This window comes from Motacilla alba, chromosome 2, assembly GCF_015832195.1.
Source record: "Motacilla alba alba isolate MOTALB_02 chromosome 2, Motacilla_alba_V1.0_pri, whole genome shotgun sequence".
Lineage (NCBI taxonomy): Eukaryota > Metazoa > Chordata > Aves > Passeriformes > Motacillidae > Motacilla > Motacilla alba.
Window position 1 is genome coordinate 123,708,059 of NC_052017.1, and position 26,960 is coordinate 123,735,018.

Consider the following 26,960-nt stretch of genomic DNA (forward strand, 5'->3'; position numbering starts at 1 on the left):
TTTTGTCCATAGTTTTATTTCACCAGGAAGGTTTATACAGTTCTGCAAAAAGGTCATTGTATGCATAGCCTGAAGTACAAAGCTCCCTTTGAAAACTCCAGCACAAAGACACTGCATATTGACAACATTAAACAACGATGTGGGTGGTATAGGGCAAAAAAAAATTAAAACAAAACAGCATTCTTTCTATTGGAAAAGCATAATAAAACAAGGCACTTTCAGTAAATAAGTGAAGAACAGAAATATGCTGTATCAAAGATTCCACAGAATTGACCCAGAGCACTGTAACAAAATTCTGCAGTAATGAACAAGTAAAATACAAAAAGGCACTACATAATCCTCTCCCTGCAACTCCCATTTCTCAACCAATTAGCCAACTGAACTTGGCACAATGGAGTATTAATTATAAAGTGCATCTCCTGTCTTAACACATTTTGAAAAACAGGCTGTACAACACAGGTACCAACATCCCCATGTGTACCATATATTGAAACAAAAATACACTGCGACTAGATTCAATCTAGTTATGAACTGTGCAGGAAAAAATATGGCTTCTTTACAAGTCTTTCAATAGCCTCCATATAATCTGGAATATTTTTAAACAAACATGAATGCATTAGCAAGGTGGTAAGAGGTAGTGTTCCGAGTAAAAGGCAAATTTACAGATTTTGTTGTTACATGTTACATGTATATAACAAAGGTATCCCAGATTTTCAAAGCAGCATTACTGAACAAAAAGTATTACAGCATGCTATCTTGGGATGAAAATACACAGTGTTTTGGGGGTCTCAGATCAGTTTGAGATGATGATCATTTTACAATGACCATTGTAAACATGGTCATCAAAAATGACCATTTTACAATGACCAACTATGATCCCATTGTGTAACTACCTTTCTCTTGGTACTGGAAGTTTTCCTATTGCATTGCATAAAACTTCCAGAGAAACTTTCTTCAACTTTAGAATTTAAAACCAACACATTCTCCATTCTTATACACAAATGAGTCCATTTTTACTTCAGCAAGCATTATTTTATGGCTATAAGAAAACACAAACACCAAACAGATGAACACATCAAATGTGTCACAACAGTGGCAATATATGACATGAGTCAGATGTGTTCCATGATTTAATGTGAACCTTTTGTCATTCTGCTAGGAAAGTCAGCCAAATTGTGTATATACACTATCTAAACTTTAGCTGATTTTAGCCCTTATTAAACTTCAATATATTAAATATATAAAGGCTAGATAAAAACTGAAATCAAAGCAGCACTGGATATATTTCTTACATTAATAATTTGTAAGGATTTATGTAAACATTCAATATGTGCATTCTTGCTCTTTGCTGTGAATTCTTCACAGCTACTCTATGATCCTACCCACAGATACACCCTTAACATGAACCTTTTCCAGGTAACAGCTGCTGCTGCTCAGCTATTCTTCATCCGTGGTATAGGCTACTTCAGCAACTTCAATTTCTGGGACAGAATTTCCAGCCAAAGAGCCACTCCAGCATGGCTCATGGTTCTCTTTGTCTGAGCTGCAAAGACAGATCAATAAATGGAAACTGGTATGATTTTCTATAGCCATTTTAGGCGGACAATCCACAAAACACTGACAAAGCTTTTTTAACTTATCTCTTATTCCACATCTAAAATTATCTATCCTGAGGGCCTTTATGCAGCAGAGAGGTGCAGTAAAATGCTGAATTTCTCAGCTGTGCAGAATTAATGCAAGACTAAACATTTCAAAACACATACTTTAAGAATAACTAAAATACAAGTAAAATAATAGTATTTACCAGCTGTCCTCACCCAGGGTACCCTGGTCTGCTTCTACTGCAGAAGACTCCACCTCACCACTGCACTCACTTTCTTCTCCTGACATTTGACGAGTCATTTTTCCTAAAGATAAATCCCTACAACAGATAAGAACAGAGTACCACCAATCCATATAGCAAACATTTGTCACTGAAGAACTGTTTGTTTCATTTTAACCCTGGCAGTTTCTGCAAAAAGACTGAAAGTAACCTTTCAATCTCACTTCTGCATGCCCCATATATTTGACTAGTACAGAGATGGCAGGGCTTGCACTGGATAGCTATTTAAACAGTTTATTTGCTCCAGCTGCTTATTCCTGAACTACATTCAATCCTCTAAATCTCTGAGCCACCAAGATGATTAGAGGGATGGAGCACCTTTCCTATGAGGAAAGGCTCAGAGAATTGGGATTGTTCAGCCTGGAAAAGAGAAGGCTTTGGGATGACCTAATTGCAGCCTTCCAGTACCTGAAGGGAACCTAAAAGAAAGATGCAGAGAGATTTGTTACAAGAGCCTGTAGTGACAGGACTGTTCCCCAAGGGAGAATGGCTCCAAACTGAAAGAGGGTAGGTTTAGATTGGGTATTAGGGGAAAAAAATCTTTATTATCATGGTGCTGAGGCACTGGAATGGGTTGCCCAGAGAAGCTGTGGATGCCCCATCTCTTGAAAAGCTCAAGGCCAGGCTGGATGGAGCTCTGAGCAACCTGGTCTAGTGGAAGGTGTCCTTGTTCATGGCAGGGGGTTGGGAATTACATGATCTTTCAGGTCCCTTCCAACCCAGGCCATTTCATCATTCTCCGGTTGCATGACAATTTAGTAGCTTCACAAAATTCTAGTCCCAGAGAAGTGTGTATGACTTAAGGTAAAAAATTACATTCAGACTAAGCCACAAACATCTTGCCTAAATGGCAGAAGGATTATAACCGAACTATAGTAAAAAGGAAGACAGGAGGATGACAAGAAGACTTCTTCAATAGTTTCTCAAGTTTCTCATTGTAACTTTACAAAACCACACACTAAGTTTCAAAGCAATACATTTTTCCATTAGTGATAAAGACCATTTTTTTTCTTAATGGCAACACAAGATAATGGTCCAGCTCGTTTAGCTACAAATGGGAATATGGTCACATAGACTGACCAAAGAAATCCTTTTTTCCAAACCACTTCTCTATGTGGAAAACATACATCAATTTAGCATTGAATTGGAAACAAAAGCTTGTGATCCACTTTGTGTTTAAAGTGATACTACTGTATTTCTTTCCCTTTTAAAATTGCTCTAGCTACTCTTGTTATTGTTTTATTTTAATTCATGCATTTTATGTAAAGCCTTAGCAGCATTCTGTAACATGACTACCAGCCTATGTTTGAGCCAAATCCAGAAAAAAAAAAAATCCTGCAGGTGTCAGGACTTGTCCAGCTGCTCCCTTCTGCCTCACATCCATTGAAGGTACCTGGCCTTTAGAGCATGTAGGCATAAGACATAAGATGCCTAATTCTTGGTGGGCCATCAAATAAAAATTCTACTTCAACAAGGCACAGACACATTTCTTTTGGGTTCATTTACTACTAGACAAGCTGAAGTTCTTTACTGAAAAAACTTGTGATCTTGTTTACTTTTACAGCCAGAAGTCAAGAGAAGTTATTTTTCATCAAGGTTTCACACACTGTGTGGCTGACTTTCACTAATTTTATCTGTTTGGGAAACCAGCAATGTGTTTGAGTATTTAAAAAATGTAATCTATCTTCAGGAAAAACACTAAAATATCAAGTCCCTTTTTGCTATTCACACCTTTTTATTTTCTGTCACACAGAATTCCTATCCTGATGTTTTAGCCAAATGCAAGTTGTTTAACTTTTCCTGACTATTTCACTATTTAAGGCAGCAGCATGTCATAACTATCTTATCAAACAGGGGAAGGATCTTCCAAATGTAATTACTTGCCTTCAGGAGTAAGCAACAAACTGAATATGTTATTCTGATCAGAATTTTCAGTCAGCCACAATAATTACATTTAAAGCCTTTTCCAAAGATAGTTCACTAGAACATTTTAAGGTGTGATTTGTTAGTCAACCTGGATATGCTGGACTCAGCAACCCATTTATTATTACAATAAAAGTAATTTTCATTTTTTTAAGTAAATTTCTTCACTGCCTCTGGTCTGACACACATGCAGAGGGGATGTTTTTTTATCTGATCTCACGCTAGGAAGAGATTAATTACTGTGAGGGTGGAAGGCACTGAAACAGGTTGCCCAGAGAAGTGACTGCTCTATCCCTGGAAGTGTTCAAGGCTAGGTTAGATGGGGCCCTGAACTACCTGGTCTAGAAGAAACTGGATGATCTTTAAGGTTCCTAAATAATTCCATGATTCTATGAAGTTCTAATGGGACCGTAGGAATTCACTCTTTTGCTAAGGAAATGCTGCAATACTGACTCAGCAGCTCGAATGGGACACTGGATAGCACAACATCAATTCCTCAGCTCCTGATACAGAATTCAGCAGACAGGTACTGTTTTCCCTTGGGTTTAAGTGGACAATCTCCCATGCTATTTAAATGGTACCTGCAGCATCTCATTCCAAGAAATTCAGAACAAAATTAAATTATTACAGATATGTAACTACTTGATCACTATGCTCTGTCAAAGCTTTGAGTACAGACAGAATTTTGTAACTCAAAGCAATTTTCCCACTCATCTCCAGCAGGGCATTTCACATTTTCAACATTTCAAAAGCAGAACAAAATCTTGCTCTATCTTTATGGGACTTAAAGGATTACGAAACAATCACAGTTACTTTAGAGGGAAAAGATAGGACAAGCTTCTCAGTCATTTGTGCTAAATAGCTTTTAGCTAGCATATGAGAAAGAGCTTACTGAAAATAGTGCTTTGTATGTGGTTATGTAGGGAAAATGGTTTTCAAGATACAGCTGAAGCTGGTGCTTATGACTAGACACAGAAAAGGCTTCCATGGAGATAAACTCCTAAAACCCTTAAAATTTCTACATACCTAATTCTTTTTTCAACAGCATCGATATGAAGTTGCTTTTCAGTTAATAATTTCTTCAGTGATTCAACCTCCCTTTGTTTTTCAAGCAGTTCTTTTTGTAGGCGATAGTTTGTTTCCTCCAGAGTTTCACAGAAAGCCTAAAAGACAAATTAAGGTGCATCTTCAATTTAACTTCAGTGGACTGCCTTTATTGATTTTCTCTTAGAAATATCAACCTGTAACAGTATTATAGCTGCTTGTCTTCAGATTGATTACTACAAAAAGCTATGTAAATTTTAAAAACCATTCTTATCTTAATAATGCTGCTTTGCTTTGAATGATGAATTTATTATGCTAAACTGCAGTGCAAATATTTTAATCACATCATGTGGGAGAAAGGATTATAAGATAATGGAGATGGTGCTGTGGGCAACCTCGCCCTGATAAGTTGCAGCTGTACTAATTACCAAAGAGTGGAAGCAGCCTTGCCCTTAACAGGTCGCAGCTGTGGCCAGTAGGGATGTTTGTTATAAAAGAGTGGGTTGGAAAGAGGAAGGAGTCAGTGTTGCTATCTGTGGGAATTCACAGAGAAAAGGTATGAGTTTTACTCTAGCGTAATAATGTGCTGATGCTTGTCTCCATTTTTGGTGTCAGTTGCGTGACCACCGTCAATATTGTTTGTTTGTCTCACAACAAGAGAGAGACCAGAAGAGTAGTTCCTGATTTTGAACCTTTTTGCCTATATGGAACACAAACTGAACTCCCTGCTTCCTTTTCCCATCATAAGTTTTGTTTCCACGTGACTTGAAAGTCAGTTTCAAAGTATCTATATATTCCCATGATGTGAGGAATATCTGGATTAAGCACATACTCTTTCCTTAGCCAGGATAAAGACAAAGCTGTTCTGTACCAAACACCTGCCTACAAATATGAAATCATGACAATCAGAAGACCAGAAAAAAATTTTTGGAAAAGAGTACTAGGCTGCTGTGAACACTAACTACTCAGCCATGACAAATATGCTGAGCTCCTCTGCTGAGTACAGAATGTCTGTATCACACACCCTGATGGATCTGTCAGTGAGCAATCACAAAACCCAACGTGAAGAGCCCAAGTCTAATGCAACATCCTCTGAATGCAGGAAGTGACAGAAGAGCTGGCACAGAGCCTCCTCCTCTATTACTGGAAAGCACAAGTCTTCCAATAGTAATGTGCAATTCTGATTTAATAATTTACATGTTCTCTATAAATAAGAGCCCCACGTGGGAGGCTTTCTTGGCTTGATATTACCTGCAACTAACCACTAATTCAGTCTGCTGAATGTAAACATTTTATACAGGCTCGGTTAAGAACAATGCTGTTAAGATACTGTTTGTCCAAAAGTTTTAAAACAGGCTACAAACATCAAGAATATATTATCCTTTGCTTTAACTGAAGCAGACTCATGATCTTTAAAATGTTAAGTTTTCCTGTAATTATACAATACAAAGAAATGAGGAGTTTTCAATTCAATATCCCTGTTTTTTCCATGGAATTATAGTTTATTTTATTGACTCAGATAGCAAATTTATCTTTGTTGACAGGCACTTGAAGACCAGTCATAAGTTAAGCAATAGCTTTATTCATGTCTACTAGAGCCAAGAGCACGTGTCATGTAACTCACTCTTGACACAGCATTTACAGTGATTGCTTTAGCTATCACTCTGGTTAAGCAATCATCATTTCAGCCAAGCCAATTAAGTAAATATTTCTGCTCTTGGTAAAAGTATTCAAGGGGGCTGATAGCCTAACTGAAAATTGGACACTATTTCCTTAAGAATATAATTAGGTTTATTATTTCAACCTTTAGATGTATGAACCTGGAAATTTCCCTATACACAAAATAGATAAAAATATTGCACAAGTGTTGAAAACCTTTTCATTGTTCTGAGAGCTGAAAAAAGCCTCTGGAAAAAGCTCATCTCTATCTACGATCTGGGTATGAGCTTCCCAAACAAACACAGGCACTGTTCGAAACTGGGTAAGAAAACATCAGTATATTCTGAAGGATGCTGCAATAGCAGAAAAGTGAACCAAAGCTGAGAAAGGGAACAGTGTGTAATGAGCTGTCTTGTTCTTTAGACAGCTGGACACCTGGAGTCTGGAACAGTTTTATTACCCAGGTTGGACTAATTTTCCCTGGAATTCTGAAGGGACAACCAAGAGACAGCTTTGCTTCCTTCTTCAGATCACAAAACAGAGATAACTGGGAAAAGATCTGTGGAAACAGCTACCAAGCATATGACAAAAAAAATTAGTGAATATTTTGCCTACTTTTCTGTGATTAAATTTCTTGGCCTAATCAGCTTCTAATGGAGCAGGTGCCTGTATATCTCCCCTAAATAGACAAATGTGTTTTGGCAAGTCCTTGGGATAACAGAATAGACATAAACCAAATAGAAGATATCCATATTTTCCATTATCAGGAAAACAGAAGATTTTTTCTGCAATGCTTTGGATGGCAACAGAAAGGCAAAACAGAAGTAAGTTTTGCAATATCTTTAAAAATTAACTCCAGGAATAAGTATAGGAACCTCGGTGCTTTTCCTGTATAAGGCAGGAAAAGAAAAAAAAAAAGCAACAAAGAGTAAGAGATGGATATAGATGTTTTTAGTATGCAGATGTTTAGGATTGTCTCCTAACAATCAGAAGCAAGACAAGAAGCATGAGCACAGCCATGGATTTCAGGCTGAGTAGACTTTAAATCTTTTCAGAAACCTGCCTGGAAGAAAGAATCCATGGGAAAACACCTTGGAGCAAAGAGCAGTCCAGGAGAGCTAGTTGATATTAAGGAATATCAACTGCAGGGTGGAAGCAAGTAGAAAGTCAAGCAAAGGTGGCCTGTGTGGATGAGCAAGGGTATCCTGAGCTCAGATATACAAAGCAATTCTACTAGGGGTGAAAGCATGGACACAGGAGGAATGTAAGGCTGTGTTATCTTACAGGGACAGGATTATGAAAGTGAAGGACAACCTGGAGCTGCATCTGGCAAGGCATGTGAAAAGAAGAAAAAAAAGGATTCTACAAGTACATCATCAACAAAATAAAGATGGGAAAACATGGACTTGTTGTGTTGATTGGAAAAAGCAGCCTTCAGTAATTCCTTTCCTGCAGCCAAAGGAAGGTCAAGACAGAATCACCTGCAGTGGGGGAAGACCAGATCAGGGATAAAGAAACTGCATACACTAATGTCCATGAGACCTGAGAGGCTGCATCTTTTCACTCTGCTGCTGGTCAGCCACTGGAGGAGGCTGGGCAGAAAGGCTGTGAAGACTCCTCTGTAGAACACTAAAAACCTGACTGGACATGGACCTGAGCAACCTGCAGTAGCTGACCTTACTTGAGCCAGGAGGGCTGGAATAGATAATCTCAAGAAGTGCCTTCCAACCTAGTCACTCTATAAATAAGGTGTGGTATCTCTTGGAGAATTTTATCAAAGGTGTCTCAACAACTTTACAGAAATCAGTAATAGCTAAAACTACAACAGCACAGCTGTTTTAATGGTTTGATTAAATTCCAGTGGAAGATTAACACAGATTTCACCACAGCATGAACGACTGAAACTTCAATGAAGAAGGCACTTAAATTTTTTAAATTATTTGAACAAATAATTATGGTAATTAAAAAAAAATCATCAGCTTAAATATCAGTGATGAAAAGGGATTGTACGGAAATCAAATATGAGTGCTTGTGACACAAAAACCATACAGAATCTTTCACATGCACACAGTAATGTAACAAGAACCAAAGCAACCCTACTTACATACAAAAGAAACTGGCAAATATAAATTTAGTTGAACCAGCATCATTTAACATTCATAATTTCTGCAAGAGTAACAATGTATGTACAATTCGAAAACATAGTTATTCTATAAAGCAAGAAAACCAAGATCATCTGCTCTAGACAACCTTGATACTGCTCTACATGTCAGTAAAACTTATTTCTAAGATAACAGACTGAAACACCCAGTATTATTTGTTCCATGTGCTCATATGCACGTTGAAAGGCTGCTGGTTTACAACACTACTTGACACTACTTAGTTTTCTGCAAGAATACTATTTTTGGTCATGAGAATTAATCATTTAACTGCATTCATTACATGAGAGGGCATCCCTTCCCATGACAGTGGTGCTGGAAGTAGGTGATCTTTAAGGTTCCTTCCAAACCATTGCATGAGTTTGTGGTTCCATGATTTGACAGCAAGAAACATTTCCCTGCAAGACCTGAAGTCTAAGGTATAAGCACTGTAACAATGTGCTGAATACAAACTTATAAAATCTCTCCTTATATTCAGTAGGTGCCTTATATAAGTAGTTGCTTTACAAAACAAACTTCATCCATGGTTAATAAAAGGCAAAAAAAGAAGATATATTTTGGGACAGGGATGAAGTACAGCAGTTAAAGACGATCAGTGTGTACCAATTATCAGACTACACCCATTCTAGAAACACATCCTTTGTGATTTTTGTGAAAGAACAGAAACAGAAGTGTTTCATTCTGTACCATTACACAAATCTTACAATAATTCTAAGAATACTTGCTTTTTGCATTCTGTTTCTATCCTACTACTTAGCACTTACCCTGCTCTCTTCTAGACTGTCAAAAGGACCCGGAGGATCATCCAGACAAAGAAATTCTCTCACTGCAAGGCTTTACCAAATAAAAGAGAGTGAATTACTGGAAGTACAAAACCAGCAACAACACTTAAAAATGATCTCAAAATGGAGGTATTTCTTTAAGTGACACAAAAAGTTACAGCCTCAAATTTACTCCCAAGTATTCACAACAATTAACAAATAAATGGTTAACAAACTATTAAGTCTCAGTTGTATGTGTTGACCAGGGACAGTATTTAGAATGTAACTTATGAAAATGAATAAGCAATTTTAGAACATAATTTTTCATGATTTTTTAAAATTTTCATAGAATTTGTTGCTACACGATAATTGGCAAGTTTATCACTTTGGTATTGGTATTGAAAAAGTTTGAAAAATTCTCGTGGAGAAAAATAAGTATTATAAAATTAGTGTTATACAATGGATGAAAAATATGCTGTTAAAATCCATATGCAGATCCCTTCAGGTAGTATCAGGGGATTTAACCACGAGTACTGAAACATGTTCACCTGTCTCCATTTTGTTAAGATCATAATCCATTGACATATACACATTATATAATTTTTATATATACAGTGTCTGTTTCTATATAACTAATAAGTTATAAAAGAAGACAATGTGTCATGGATCTACCACACAGGCATCTCTGAATACACATTTTAAACTAATGCATTCCATTTGGATTTGTGTAACAGTTGCCATCCCCCTCTGTGTGTTGTTTTGCAAAGGCCAGATGAGAGAAGTAGGTGTATTCCTGTGGTTTACTACAGAGTATTTTAAGCATCTGTCTCATTCTGTCTTCCAAATTTAGATTACTTTTCACAGAACTCCTAAACATCTCCAAACATGTTCCCTTCAGGCACCTTTTTAAGACTTTCCTGCTTGGTTGAATTCATTCTTCAAAGAATCTCAAATCAGAACACTGTATTCATGATTAATTAGCAAGTAGTAACTTAGGAGCAATGCTGTGCTTGCTTTCACTACTATAAATCTTTAAATCATCTCCTACTGCAATGGGTGTACAAAAATGAAAAATGGGAATTCAAACTTAATTTCCCATCTCTTCTTCCCAGCTGGGCCCCATGGAAAAGGTGAGGGCAAAAGGCAGTAATTTTCTGTTTTCCACTCATTCTCTGCATTTGAGGTTTTCACAAAGGACAAACACAAGAAAGGAAACTTTCATCCAGCTACTATCCTAATCAACCAGCTTCAGGTGTGGCAAGCAAAGTGAGCAGAAATTTCTTCAAACACTAATAATTTATTATATTATCATTTTAGTTTTAAAAAGACTCTGAAGAACATTTATCTAAAATACACTGAACATTTACTTTGTTGTTTCTTTTACCTAAAATAGGCACCTGATGGCATGAACATTTATTCGCAGCCTAGCTTTGCTCTGGGAGTCTGCTCTGACCTTGCTCTCTTCTCCATGTGTTACACCTCTTCCTTTCACTTCATGAATAGAAGATTCTGGCTTTAAAGTCGCACAGGGATCTTTGCTGTACACACAGGCTGGCTGACATCCCTCTCCAGGGAGGAGCAGTGCCAGCACTACGGAGGGTAGCAAGGGGCAGTGCAGCACACGGGATCCCTGACTCCAAGCTGACAGAGGTCCTCCCATCCAAGCTTCTTATACAGGGTGGAGACAGGACAGCTCTGTCATCTATATAAAGCCAGATTCTGTTTAGCAGGTTAAACTTCTTTCTCCCACTTCATGAGTTACATGAAATTTTCCTGACCATGATTTAACTCTGTGGGTGGATTTCAATTTGATCTTTCACTCAATCTTCAATACAACATAAAACATGAGAAGTGTATAAAACACAAACTCTAAATTTAGCCACCTGCATATATTATACTCCATTTTATCTTTAAAATACTTTGTGAGTCTAGTTTTATTTAAAAATACATTTACCAAATGAGGTCTCCTATCCCTGAAAGGCAAATTTCCCACTGTCAATACAGTACATAAAGAGAAATAAAACAGACTTCTCTATAAAGAAAAAAGGCTTTTTTGGTTTAGGTCTGCCCCAAGCAGTTTGACTTATTTGCAAAATGGGAGAAGTAAATGGTGAGCTTTAAAGGAGAAAACAGGGTGAAATGCTTACCACTGCTCATGTGAGGTACAAGTATTAATTCCCATTAATAGTAAATTTATTCTCTGGTAAGTGGGTAAATATATTAGATGGTCAAATCTCCCTCATTCTAATCACTTTTTGAGGAATTCAGATCTTCCACAGATCCAAACATTAGAACCAGATCAACAGGTTATAAAATTTATTAAAAAATTTTGTCTTCATGCAGAGCCCTACACAGACAAAAGTTCTAGAACCAAAGTTCTAACCATCTCGTCATTAGCCAAAAGACAAACTGATTCCACAAACATCTTAATTCCTTTTTGCATCTGATAACCAATGCAGTCTAAAAGTTTGAGTTTGGAATTTTTTGCCTTAAAATATGACAAACACTATTTTGTCCAATATGGTCCATCATTAAGATACAAACAAGGCTCCTGAAATGCTGAACTAGCTGCAACAATATGAAGCGTAAAGATTTCAGATCTATTTAAGCAAGTCCATTCCATTCATTAGTGTGTCTCCAGCAGCATAACAAAAGTTACATTTAGGGAAGAGATTGATTCTTTTTAGCACACCTATTATTATGTGATTTAATTATTAGGAAGTTTTTAAACTTCTCAGCTGCTTACCTCACCCATATAATCATATTTAATAGCTACTTACAAAGAAACTCAAAAATTGAGCCCCATTTATTTTCTAAACGATTTAAGCTTTGTCTCCGACATCTCACAACAAAGTTTTGCCACTCAGCATGACATACTCCAGGATGACTATGAATCATCAAAATATTACCATTCCTTACTCACCTTCCCTCTCATCCTTTGATGATTTCACACGCCCTGTTTGCTCACCTAAGACAAGAGACTAAAGAGAACTCTTGCAGGGAAGTTTTTCTGCAGCTTCATCGGTTCTTGCTTGCTTTCTCTGTACCTCTAACAGACACCTCCTTTGAGATGGAATTATGTGTTTTAGCACTGAACTATGTGGAAGTACAGCTTAGATTCCCAGAACAGTAACTTCTTTTTCCCCTTTTAAGTTCCTCTAATTTCAATGAAACTTTTTGACTATTGCTGAGTACTGAACTGATTCAGAAAATTAGTGGTTATCATTACCAATAGTTATTTTCCAAGTTGCAAAACCAGCTGAGTTCATAAATCTGTATGGGGGTACTTACTGTCACCTTCTACTTCAAGACATAAAAAATTGATGTTAGTCACTCAGTACCTCAGGATCCTTCTACAATAGTTTGTGATCTCATTGTTCATTCCATTCTCCAGATAATTTCAAGATGTCCTGAACATCAGTGTCCACAACTGTGATCTAACACTCCATTGGTACCACTCCTAAATTTCCATCAATCCTTTTCCCCTTGTCTTTTAACTATTTTATACAAGCCCTGTCATAACTACTTGTTTGTCTCTACAGAAGACATTATATCATTTTTATTTACTGGCTTACCACTTTATGGTTTTTTTTACTCCAAGCAGTACCAAAGTCAGACTGATGTATAAATCCCTATTTTCCAGACTCAGCAGTCAAATGCCTTATAAAAACATGTCAAATGTAGTAATACCCCTTCTACTAAAAAGTAAAGTAGCTATGAGCACTATATGGTCTCACAGTCTCCCACCACAGCTGGGCAATTTTAAAATTTTGCTCCTTTAAAAGTCTCGAGGGAATTAGGTTTGCTTTAGAACATTTTTTACTCTTTGTTTTGAATGAAGTTTCAGATGATGACAGGTTCTCAGACTCATTCCTCAAAGAATCTCTAGTACAGCAACTTTAAAACCTTTTTTAAAAAATTCTGATGCTGGCAAAGGTATTAAAACTAACTGCTTTGCCTCTAGCAAGTTGCTTACTTAAATTCTCTTCTGGTCCGTAATAAAATTTTACATTTCATTTGTCAGAATTACATTCTATTAATTTTCCTGCTTCGGAAGAATCTCCCACTTTGTACAAAAAAAGATACTGTTGAAAGAAATCTGCCCTTTGCTGGCTTAAACTCATTATGTTTTTTAAATTATTAAGACTTTCTTGATTTGTGGTTTACATTTAGTTATGCACAGGAATCTGTAAATTCCTTTTAAATAATAAAAAACGCTGTAGTTTAATACACATTTTAAGAACTAATTGCCTAATAGTGTAGGTACTCTCCATTATGAAAGCCTAACACACCTAGTATAAATAAACAATATTATCAATTCTGCATCAAACACAGAAAAGTAATGTTTTAGGAATAAACATGGGATTATTACAACATTTTAAATATTACAGCTTTTAGTTATCCCTGTACAAAATACTGCAGTTCCACTTTTTTATGCTAAGATGAGACTAATTTAAAAGGACACTGAATAATTGACATAATGACCAAATGCACAACATGAATGTTACTGAAATCCCTCATCACACTGCCCGAAGGTACACTGCTGGAGTCTAGCAGTTTTATAAGAGGAGTATGGACAGAAGAAAAGCCACAAATGAACCAGCAAAGGTTAATCACCTACCAGTTAGCAATATCTTTGTGAGCTACTAGGTTCTGGAGGAATGCCTGCAACCCCAGCTGTCGATCTTCCAAGAAGTCAGGATTGTAATTATCCTTGAACCAGCGCTTTGGCGGAAGGGCCAACCGAAAGCCTGGAAACATATCTTTAAGCTGAAATTGAAATTAAAGGCAAAAAAAATTTAAAAATTGAGAAAAATACTTATTTTGCTACAGGAACTGACTGTACTCAGATTTGTAAGATGTTTCTGACTTCTGTTAAATTTCAAGCACAAGATAAGTCTCAACCACAAGGAAAATCCAAATTACGACTTAAATTGTGGACACGGTTCTGTCACTTGCTGCCTTATGCAATAGAGTGTTCTGTATTTTTCCCTCAAATTTAACTCATAAAAATAGGAATGAAAACCTTTGCTTTGTTATTTAATGTCTGAGTCTGCTATTTAAAGCCTTTGAGTCTGTACACATAAAAAAACTGAAAAAAAAAGTATCAAATTAATAATAATTTCAGTGGTATTTCTTCTAAAGTACTCAGGGATAATAACTACTATATATACATATATATAGAATAAAACCCCATTACAGATCTACAACTCTGCAACTTGTCTTTCTTGGGGGGCTAGAAGAATAAATTACAACACACGCATGAGATATTTCTTGTAAAGAGTAGTTCTTTGTACACCCAGAATAATAAAATTTCAATATGCAAGTATGGCTCAACCCCTAGTAACATACAAAACTGCATGACTGAGTTCTGAGTTACTTAAATAGCAACAGGGTACAGTTGACATCAGAAATACCCAGACTTTTTCTTTGAATTCAGAAATAAAATATACAAATGAACGAAAGCATAAAATAATACAATGATGAACCTCTCCAAAGGTGCCAATTATTTCTCTAATATGCATGATAACTAGAAAAAACTTTGACACTTTGATAAAAAATTTTTCAAAGTTATGCCTGACAAAGAAAAATCTGGGAGAGGATTTAGAACCAACATGAAAAAGTAAATAGGTTTTATAAAATTTGATATCTCAGCTGCCACAAGAATTGTTTCATCATTTTTTCTGAATACAGGATCTAGCCAGCTTCTGTCAGAGATGTTCTGCGTACATTGATTATATTAATATGAATGTTTCAGTGATAGAAAGTTCTAATGAGCAGTTCTTTCACCAGAACAAGTTTTAGAAAATTTAGAACAGATACTGCACTTCAAATAGAATCTCTCTACACACTTTGATGGAAGAACCACATTAATGGATCACCTTTGCTTATGTAACTATTGTTTCACAGCATGAGGTGCTTTTTAAACATCATAAATATTGTTTACTCAAATAGCCCATGATAAATTCTGATTCCTTATTTGCAGAATGGTTTATTGTCAAAGCCTTGCTCTTTATTTCATTTCTGAATTTAATTATTTAAGTATGTTTTCCTGTTACTGAATTCCATCTTAGTATTAGACCCTTCTTTATATCTTTAAGTTTATATCTGGTCCTCCAAAGCTCCTTCATCTCTTACCAAATTATCATTTATACCATATATATAAGAATGTATCTGAATAGAACAGAACCCACAGAATGTAACAAAATGAGTTCCTGTTAGTTGTAAAGAAGACTGCAGATAACCATTACTGGGAAAGCTTTTCCACCACACAGATTTCTGCTTAATGGTACTTTTACTTGTCACGTGGATCATGTAATTTAATTCTAAGGAGAGAATACACCTACCCACAGATTACTCCTTTTGTGGATGAAGAATGTAAGAGCCAGCTGCTGTCAGTGGACTAATTTTCAACAGCACAGTCCTGGGGCATTCTTTCTTGAGTGCTCCTCAGACACAGCAGGAAAACCCATGTGTCAGACAACTTATTCTGGCCATGATTGCTTGCTTGGATCCAGCACCCTTCCTACATCACCATGTGACACATTACACATCACATGAGTCACAGTCTTGGGGAGAAATGGCAAACTTCTGGGTTCTTAAGAATGGCAAACTTCTTGGTTCTTCATTAGATATTTTCAAGCTACTATTATGTTACTGTTTTGTAATTCTCTACTATTTCCTGAATGGTGGTATGTTTATGCTCCTAGAGCTGACATTTCTGTATTATAAAAAGTATAATGTCTTAAGAACAAAGAGTAAATGGTTTAGATGCATACTGAAAGGTGAAAAAGCTTCAGACAGTGACACAAATTTAAAAAAACAGAGGTTTTTCCTTTAAATAGAAATATTAATACCTAGAAATAATAGTAAAAGCCAAATATTTTTGCCAAACATTTGATGGCAAAGACAAAGGGCTCCATGTGTAAAATTTAAATATTTATTCTAATAGATATCCGGCATTTTAATTTTTCAAACCATTGACAACCACACTAAAAGTCAACAGAGGTAAGCTAATTCTTGATCTATGTCTGACACAGCTGATCAAAATGCAAACTGCTGTATAACTTGACTTCCAAAATCTGAGTTGAAATACCAAGATCATTGTCTCAAAAGAAGTTAGGCTTTTGCCAGTATCAAGACATTCCCTAATTTAAGACAGACTGTATTTAAGACAGGAATTCTCTTCAGAAAGAAATCTCTAAACTAATTCACATTTAGAAATTTAGTTTTAGACACCACTGGTGTTTCAAAGGTAGCCTAAAAGATACCCCAACAGGTCAAACCAAGAACCCAGAGAAATTTTTAAATTCAAGACCATTTTCAAAATATCAGCAGAATTTAGCTCTTAGTTGATTAGGCATACAAATCCAAAGTAATAACCTGTACAAAAAAATCTCTCACAATGGGTAAAGAGATAAGGTTCATGTTCAAACATGAAAGAACATTCTAGGAGAAAGCGTGTTGAACTGCCAATGAAAGATTATTCTTAGGAATTAATAGTGGACAAAGGAAAGTGCAATTGTTTCTCTACTTTTGATAGCTAAACACTATTCACCAATCATAACAACCTGTGCTTTTCAGACAAGCATTTTTTCCTTTCAAGTATTCCAGAAGTATTAAGTTGTTGACCCAGAATTCCTATTCATCTGGTGTTTCCTCCATCTTTAAAGATCTGATATAGTATTTCACTATTGACTTTGAAGACACTGAAAACAACTGAAGACTAACCAACATACGAAGAACATATTTATGTTCATGAAACTTCAGTTTTATGATGAACAAAATCAGAGTTTGTTACACAGAAAAGAACTAAATAACTACTGGATCATTACTGCAAGAGAATACAAGCCCCTAATTCTATTTCCATACAGGAGATAAAATATTGAAGAGTTAATTTTGTTATCATATGAACTAGGAATAACTATAAAGTTTGAAGCACACTAACAGCTTCAGATGAAGCTGTTACATCTTCTTGACATCTGTGGTAGCTCTTTCATGTGTCTTTGAAAAAATGAGGAATCATATTCTTCCAGTCATTGATACAGTATATGTTTTATATGCATTAAAATCAGAAAAAAAAAATAGAAGATATGACAAAAATATAAGTCATGAAAGAAGTGAGGTAAGATAGCTGAGAATTTACCAGTTTATAATTCTCACCTTGTCATTAAGCCTGGAGAAATCTGTGTACCGTCTGAAAACCACCCAGCTTTCCTCTGGACTTCTTTTCACCAGTATTTTGTATACCTGTGTAGAAAGGCAGAAATATCAGAAAAATGTGCAAAACTTCACACTGCATTGTCTGGAAGGCTGAAATGATCCTCTATTTCTTAATGAAACAAAACTCGTGGATAAAAAATATTAATTAGAGTAAAAGAAATGCAAATAGCAGTATCAGTACAAAGAGTTTAAATTAATTTCAGAATTTAAGGAAGGAGTTCCTGTAATTCCTAAATTATATACAACTATTTCTGTCTGTAAGAAGAAATGTATTGCCCAGCAGAACAAAAGGCTCGGCTATCAAAAAAGTAAGGGAAGTGTAGTTTCTGTGATCTACTTCAACCTTTGCTAAATTACAGTTTTACTCATTGATCCTGGAGGCCTCTCTATTTTTAAGATGACTATTGGTCTCTCTATTTTTAAGATGACTGTTAATAATCAAGTACTTGATTATTGTTAATCAATAATACTTGATTATTGTTAATAATCAAGTACTGTGATATTGAAAATGTCTCATCTGACTTGCTTCTCAGCTTCACAAGGAGAAACGATGCAGAATAAAATTACATCCTCCATTGCATTTGTTTTAAACATTAGGTTTAGTCTTTCCAGGCAAATATGATTTCACTAGAAAACTGCACCAGAATGATTATACCATCACTGTGTAACTGAAGTAATGGATACTTTGAATCAGATTTAGCAAAACAGCACAGCAGTACCATACTCCTATTTAAAAGCAAATGGAAAAAGTAACAAAACAAAGATAATAATGATGATAATACTACAATTGCTTTTTAGGATGATTAATAGTCCAATGTCTGAACACAATGAATCTAACAACACAAGTTAAACTAGAAGACATTAAACAGTGTCTAATGTCATAACCTTACTCTCTCCAATGTAGGGAAAGATAGGTTCTGCAATTGTACTGGGTTATTGTTCCCAGTCTGTAGGTAAAAAATATAATACAAGAAAGAAAAAGGTATTTTAAGAATCATAATGATAAACAATCCCTCATTTAACCAAATTCTATTTAAAACATTTTCTAATCTGTTACATACTAAAATTTTCTCCAGTGCATCATGCTATCACAGCAGGTTGTCTTAGCTGATAAGTGTTATTTTTCTTATTGCAGTCCCAGCATGTGATAACCCCAGTGCCAGCCAACTTCTGTACAGGTCTGAGACTGTTTCTAGCAATTTTTTGTTCCACAATATATTAAGTTCCAGATAATTACAGAAACTACAGATAGCTATGGTGCAAATCAAAAGCAATTTTTCAGCAAGTACTTCTCTTATCTATGTTTTAAACACAATTTCACTTTCAAGACACATCATCAGTGGAAGTCATGGATTGTGACAGAAGAAAAAGCTATTAGCTTTTAAAATTCAAGCTGCAGGACATGCTTATAAAACCAGCATTAAAATATAATTTTTCTGCCTTGCATTTTATGTATAAATGCTTATCCAAATATTTTATAACGTTACTGTCATACTAAAAGTATAAGTAGTTTTATTTTCATAAATAAAATTAATAAACAAATGTAAAATTGTGAAGACTCTTTTCTAGTACACAGTAAAACACAGAACAAGAAACTTTGGAATATGCGTGCGAATTTATTTGTTAATCAGTATTCTATTCTTATATTCTACTCTAAGTTCTGCAAAAGCATTGTTTAAACATGTACACAAGAAAAAAAGGGATAATTTCCAAGTGAACATTAGATAACTTTAAAAAAAAGTTCACCAATTACAGTGAACTCAACTGTAACAGGGAGTGCAATCAACTTGTGATTAATGGCCTCAAAATTATGGGCAACCTGAAACAAACATGTTTGGTTTTCCTGCCAAATTTAAGAAAAGGTGGTTGGGTGTTTTTTGGCTTCTCTTTAAGGTTTGCAACTAGTGAGTAAGAACTAGAATATTACAAAAGCACCTCTCAGTTCCTTCATACAAGATCTTGGGTAAGAATTACAAATTAATTTTAAAAATCATTTTATTCCACTCAATCGTGAATTGCTTTATTCTATAAATACAATATCATCAATGAAAATACACCCATATGTGGCAAAATTCTCTGGCTGATTCAGCATCTCATTAGCATTTCTACTTAGCTAAAAAAAAAAAGAAAAAAGTGCTAACTGAACATTCCAGGACTTCGAATTCACTTAAGACTAAATGTTTACAAGGAAATATTTTTCAGCCTAGGTTTTCTCTCCCATAAGCTTCAGCAACTGCATACTCTAACATGCACTAACATTTAACTCCTGAAGCTTGGACATCATTCAGCTTAATCAGATTCTTATTTTTGGAAACTAAGAGATACAACCAACAGTAAAAAAAGAATTCAGCAATTGAGTCTCCCTCTCTTTTACAAGTGATTTTAATTCGCTTTCCACTGTCTTCCACTGTCTTCTAAATCTCACTGATTTAGCACTGCAAAAGCAACTCAAATTCTTAGGACTGATTACTTGCTGGATTTAATGCACAACAGCAAACTGCATGCAGAACATGCAATTGAAAACAAACAGTTAATTGTGTGGTTTCAGAAACCAACTCAGCAATAGAAGCGAAATCAGGAAGAGCAAAAATGCATCCAAGCATTTTACAATGGAAGAATGTTTCTCTTGTACCGTGACCTGGCCTTCCACATGCAATAAGGAGACAAAGCTGTCATTGTTAATACAGAAGAACACCTTACAGCACTGGATTGTGTCTTAGCAATGTCTTCAAGAAAGACAAGAAGGACAACAAGCTGGTGAGAGATCTGGATGGTACATCATGTTAGGAGTGGCGGAGGGAGCTGGGGACATTTATCCTGGAGAAAAGGAGGCTCCCTACAACCACCTGAAAGGAGGCTGTAGCCAGGTGGGGGTCAGTCTCTTTTCCCAGACAACCAGAGACAGGACAGGAGGAAATGGCCTCAAGCTGCAGCAGGGGAGGTTCAGGTTGAACATCAGGAAGAATTCCTTCACGGAAAAGGTGGCCAAACATTGCAGTGAGCTGCCCAGGGAGGTGGTGGAGCCACCGTCCCTGGAGGTACTCAAGAAATGACTGGATGTGGCACTTTGTACCATCATCTGGTTGTCAAGGGAGTGACCAAAGGCTGGACTTGATCTTGGAGGTCTTTCCCAATCTAAATGATTCTGTGGTATTTGCAGACTAATCCTTGTACATATAACAATATCAATTGTTTTGGTTTTGAAGGTTATTATTTAAAACAATTTTTTAAATTTACCCGTGAAAAAAAATTCTGCTCTTCTCTTATGCTAACATGCATGAAGATGTTAGAAGCTGAAAATCTCAGGAAAAGACAGGGTATCATTCTCAAATAATTAAAAAGCATCATTACTTAGCTTTTTGCAAAAAGATTTTGATTTCATTATTATTTTACCTATCATAAAGATTCTGCACTTCTCTAATCTAAAAGAAAACAGGAGAAAAAAAAGCTTGTCCACTATTTCCTTCTCCTTATCACTTTCTGATTAATATTGCTCATCTTCAGAAATATAATTATTAATCAGTAACAAACAGCCATCAGTCCCACAAGCACTGCTGTATTATCTCAAAGAAATATTTTAACAACACTCACAAAAACAAATGCGGAAGTACATTGATATATTTATGGCATGCAAAAAAAATGAACTGCCAGCTACAGTGCACTTTGAGAAAAATCAATACAAACCAGTTAGGCTGCTGTTCTGGCACAAGATATGGCATAAACAACTTCCCAGTCTGTTTGCAGAACAGATTTCCCCTTACTAGAAGAAACTGAGCGGGGCAAGAAGTTGAAACCGACATGTTTACGCTTTAGCAGAAATGTTGTAAGTTACTTATAACTACAAAGGGCTAATGTCAAGGTTTCTTATCATTCATGTCAAATAGAAGACTGCATTTTACTTAAGAAGTTTAACTACACAGAACTTACACAAATTGAATTTCACAAGGAATTGTAGCTGCAAGGAATTCCTGACTTTTCCAGCAGAAATTGATACATGAAACAGAATTAATTCCTTCTATTCTACATACACAATTACAGGAAAGACAGCTTTCTAGTCTCAGTTTTCCCACCTGTATAACAAGAATGGTATTTTCCTGTCAGGAAGTACTTTGAAGCTAAACTGGTAACATCCCTGAACTGCAGGATTAATTCCTGAAAGACAATGCAAAGCACATTCAATTGCTATCTTGTCATTACAGGATCAACTACACTATGCCCAAAACTTACAGTGAATTTTGCTCTTTCCTCCATCACCTCATAGCCCAGAATAGTAGGTGTGGATGGTCGATCTTCCCAGGTTCTGGAATCTTCATTCTGCTCTACTTCTTCTACAGGCTGAGTACTGTATTCTATGGATGTATCCAGACCTGTAAATTTAGTCCTAACAAGGGGACTGCTACACGCAGATGACGTGGAACCAATCTGGTCAGGCACGCTCATCTTTTTAAAACTATCAACTGTAGAGTCCTCCAGCTGCCCTTTTGAGGAGCTCGAACTTGTTGAAATGCTCCCAAAGGAAGAACTTCTTTGGTTTCTGTTTGTAAAGCTGGATGATGAACTTCCAATAGGAATAGGAACAGGAACATATGGTGTTGCCATCCTTCATGAAAACAAGCCCTCAGTTTTTGGTCCAGGAATTTAGGCTTCATTTGCTGTACAAACCATGTTTCCTCTTGTTTTCAGGAACAGTACCTGCAGTTAAGGACAGAAAATACTGCTGTCATTTTTAAGTAAAAGCAACGGAGCGTTGGTAAAAAATCTGTATTATCTCTGAGATGGTACATAGCAGTATTGATGGTAAAACATTTTCACAAAGAATCTGGCTTCATATAAAATGGTCCTTTTAGGTTATATCTCAACCATTCGACACACAGCTTTACAAGAGTTGTCTTCCACAGCTATTAAAATTAAAATGGCAAAGAGGTAAAGCAAGATTACAAAAAAGAAAAATCCTTTTGTCCTTTAAGAATTAAGTGTTACTTGGTTTTATCCAAAGAGTCAGCAATTTTTCTGGCATATAAGAAGAAGTAGTTTCAGTGACTGTTTCATCTAAACTCTATGAAAGGTTTTCTCAGAATTGGTTTTGTAAGACAGCCACTGCAGACTATGTGAGCCAAACACACAGGCAATGATATACATGACATGAATCAAAAGACACGACAGTAAACAACTTAGGTGAAAACATATTTGCATATTACACATTCACTGAAGTATAATAGATCTGTTTTCAATGCAAAATATTTTTTCAAAACAACTCTGTTGTATATAATGCTGCAGACATTTGTCACAATGTAAAATGTGCACATTTTCTGGAGTCTGAATTGGAGCAATTAGGTTTTACAAGCATGCACATCAAAAGCAGGGTTGTTACAGCAGGTAGTTTTCCATTCCAGAAGATTAAAATGGAAGAGGTGTACAGAAAAAAAGAGAAATAAAAAATTTAGCATTTTTTCTTCAACAAAAGCGTTTCAAATGAGTCTTTTGTGGGCATGTGTACATACTTCTCGAAAAAAGGCAAAATAAAATTAAGACAGCAGTATCAAACTGCCAAAAAAGCACCATCTCCTCATTTTAACAAAGTACCCAAGGAAGAGCTCTTACAAGATGCAAATTAAACGCCACCTCTTTGGATTAACAGGATTTGAGCCATGATCCATTTACCCAGGAATAAACTAATCAACCAGGAGGCTGCAGGAAGCTGTGAAATGGGAAACCGCCAACCTGATTCACATCAGACAATCAATCATTTACTGCAGTAAAACCAAATGAGATTCCTAATTGTGAGTATGAAGTGAAGCTTTCCCTGTCTTGCTCTAAATTAATCCTAGAGCACAGGAATAAAGACATAAATTTTAAATGAAAATTCTCTTGAAAAAATTCCTTGAGTAAAGGAAAAACAAACTTAGTCATCCTTTCAGCTACACCAGGAAAGGCAAAAGCCATCATTCACACACTGTCTGTCAGAAAACTCAGTTAACTTGACCAGGAGAACAATTTCAAACTGGCAGTCATTTCTTGGGAATATCTCTGCTTCATTGTGGAATGAGGCTGGACACTCAGCAGCATCAGAGGGAGCTGAACTGTTGGTATCATAAACCCCTGCTGACTCACTCAGCTGGTCAGGGATGGGATTTGAAGTATCCAGCAGCCTCTGTTGCAGCACAGTCCTTGTGCTTGGTTGTGGGAGTGAAGCCACGTGTCAGACATCTGACCTGCTTCAGCCTCACTCCATGTGAGAGAAGCAAGTCACACCTGTCTCCCAGACAAGATGTTCTCCTGGAGCTACACCAGATCTAAATCAATTTTTCTACCCACATCTCAGTAAGAGAATCTATTTTCTGCCTCAAACAATAAGCTCTGCAATAATTTTTCTTTAATGCAAGGTGTGAAGCACTGTCTGATAAATTTTCTCCAGCAATATTCTCTGAACAATATCTAAATGAAACCTGAAAGTTACCAAAAAAAGGTAACTACTTTTTCACTTGCCACTTCAGGGACTCTTCCATACTACCAGCACAAGGAATTGAGAGCATGCCTTTAAACAATGTCCCACCTAGCTGTGCTATTGGGAGGTATAGGATTAAATTCCTGTAAAAGGAAGAACCTAAGTGAGTCTAGACTTCAAAAAAAATCAAACAATCTATATGTAAAAAGTGATTATCCTCTGTTGCGTGATTGTGAACCTGGAGTGGAAAATAAACTCACATCTCAGAGGCTATCTGTTGAAGCTAACCTAGGAGTTAATGGAATTTTAAGATGAAAAAATCCTTGTGCTGTTCATCACTTCATGAAAAGAACCAAATCAAACCAAACCTAAAACCCCACAATGACACTTTCACCAGTTACAACAGTTGTGAACAGTCTTTCCTAGAAGAACTTCCTCCTTTAAAGTGAAATGCCAGTCAAGAACTTACTATCTTGAGCTTGTTTACTTAGTACACATTACTCCTAACTGCACACGAATTTCTGAGCAGCTGCACCAATTTGGCAAGCCAGAGAGCTCAACACGGACCACTCCGAGGCTAAAGCCCTTGGTGTTGAGAGGCCAACATCTGCACTGTACATGCTTCAGCAGCTTTCATTTCAGACCAGCTCTAATTCAGCGCCACTGCCTGGATACTTATTAGCAGCTGTTCTACACTAAGCCTGCTCCCAGGGTACATTTTCTGGTTTAGTTTCTTTTGTACTCTGCAAAGCCACCCCAAATGGCGAGTCAATGAGTATTAAAGGTGATGATGACACTGTTTTCCTCTGAAGGCCATTCTTGACTCAATCTGACACAGTAATCATGCCCATAGACAAATAAAAGGGGCTGATACTACCTGTGTCGCACACAGATTCCTCTAACTTTAAAAAGTAACAGGAAAGTATTCTCTGAGTAAGAGAAATGTAAGGTCAAGTGAGCAAATAGCACACGGCTTCACTTAACTTGAATTTTTTTTGTAAAAAAGTTGAAAGAAATACACAAAAATATTAAATTACCAGACTCACAAACACATATATATTCCTAAATACATAAATCCATCTTCAACTGTAGAAGTATCCCAATTTCCTAGTAAAATATTTACAACAGGGTTCAAAATCAAATCAACCTGCACTTTATGAAGACTACTAAATATTAGAAAAAAATACAACGCTCAAACAAGGGTCACAACCCTAGGAATCCAGCCTCATCTACTAATAGAGAGTTTACTGCCAATTCATGCAATAGAAAGAACTGAGAACAATTTCATTAAAAAAAAAAATCCTTTTTGACAAACCATGTCACTCCCTACTTACCTCAGTGCAGCAAGGAGGGCTTGTGTTCTCAGCTTGCTCCTACCCCAGCTGCACAGAACCAGCAAGAATCATTGCAGCACACCAACTTTAAGAGCAAACTGCTCATGATACCTATGAGATACCCCCGAAACTCCACTTTCTTGTCTAGCTATTTACTTGACTTCCTGCAAGAAATTTGCTTCCTGTTTGGGATATGTATTTTGTTCAGTTTGATTCCCAGGTGTGAGTTAAGAACGAAAAGAGAAGAAGAGAACATTTGCTGGAAGCGCTGAACAGCAAGATCTGAAACAGGATAGGACAGTCCCGGGAACCAGGCAGTCACATGCTACAAGAGCAGCATGACACCGACTTACCCTGGTGTTTACAGCAGCCACCTCCCTTTCTGCGGGAGAGGCAAATAGGCTGTAATAAAACCACTTAAAAAGGGTTTGCCTGCAGCTTGCAGCTATCGCAGTTCCAAATCTTTTTAAACTAATGGCTTGTATATTCAGTGAGAAAGATGTGAGCCACACGATTCCAGGATAATAGATTAGAAACAAAACAATCCGTACTTAACAGTTGTAATTGGATTTAGAAGACTTTTAGCTATGCAATACTATTTGTGATCTGGTTACATATATTCTGCCTCTGTTTGGACAATGCAGACAAGCTGATCTCTGATGTTTAGGGTTTAAGTGCTACTGAGGAAAGTCAGCTAGAGAACAAGCGGAATATATAAAGAAACAGCTTCCAGACTAAGGTTTCATGATTTTTTTTTAAATAATCATTTTGTGCTGACTTCAGCCAAGTTACCTAACAACATTTTTTACCTGCTTATGGACTCAAAATCGGGGGGCTCACGCACAGAGGAGTCACTGTTGCCCCAAAGAGTCTGGTACTTCACTAGAAACAACTGCGGGTACCCCGCACGCAAAACCCGCACGTCAGGGAGCGCCACTTCGGACGGTTCTGAACCCGAGAGGAACCAAACCAAACCAGACCGGCCGGCACCGCCGGGGCAGCGCTCGGCTCGGCCCGGCCCGGCCCCGCCGCCGAGGGGCCGCGCTCGGGGAGCGCCGCCGCCGCCGCTTTACGTAACTCCAGGGGCGGCCCCGAGCCCGTGACACCGGCGAGGCCCCGGGAACCCTGCCGGTACCTCCGCACGGCTGCGGGAACCGGCCGAGGAAACACCTGGAGGCGCGGAGAGGCCCCGCCCCCGGGAACGGTGGGTTCCGTAGCCGCCGTCCCGCCCGAGCGGGACCGGACCCCGCGGTGCCACCGCCCGCCGCCGCCTCCCCACAGGTGCGCGGGAGCTGCGACAGCTGCGCGGAGGCGGCGGGGCCGTTCTCGTCCGGCGCGGGACGGGCAGCGGCGAGGCGCCACTCCTCCGGCCTTCCCCGCACGGGCTGCCCACAGCCTCAGTCTCTCCCTGCCCGCTCCCCCAGTTCCCGGTGCCGGCGCTCCCGCCCGCACGGCGGCCCCGCTCACCTGCTCCCACCGCGCGTCCCGCTCCGCCGCGCCACCGCCGGGCCCGCCCCGCGCGGGGGCGGA

The 26,960-nt window shown here is 37.4% G+C and overlaps 1 protein-coding gene across 5 annotated transcripts; it reads right to left on the reverse strand.

Annotated features, from left to right (window-relative positions):
• Positions 1-26,960, reverse strand: SNX16 (sorting nexin 16). 5 transcript variants are annotated; one of them, XM_038128429.1, is made up of 8 exons: positions 26,898-26,960; positions 21,879-22,343; positions 17,592-17,678; positions 14,050-14,198; positions 9,432-9,501; positions 4,832-4,968; positions 1,805-1,921; positions 1-1,543 (listed from the first exon to the last, which is right to left on the reverse strand). In XM_038128429.1, exons 2-8 carry the CDS (start codon positions 22,248-22,250, stop codon positions 1,438-1,440), a joined length of 1,038 nt encoding a protein of 345 aa, XP_037984357.1. In that variant the 5' UTR covers positions 22,251-22,343; positions 26,898-26,960; the 3' UTR covers positions 1-1,437. The 5 variants fall into 5 exon arrangements, with proteins under 5 accessions (XP_037984357.1, XP_037984360.1, XP_037984359.1 ...); XM_038128432.1 differs by having other exon boundaries at positions 1-1,557; XM_038128431.1 differs by lacking the exon at positions 26,898-26,960 and adding an exon at positions 26,240-26,412.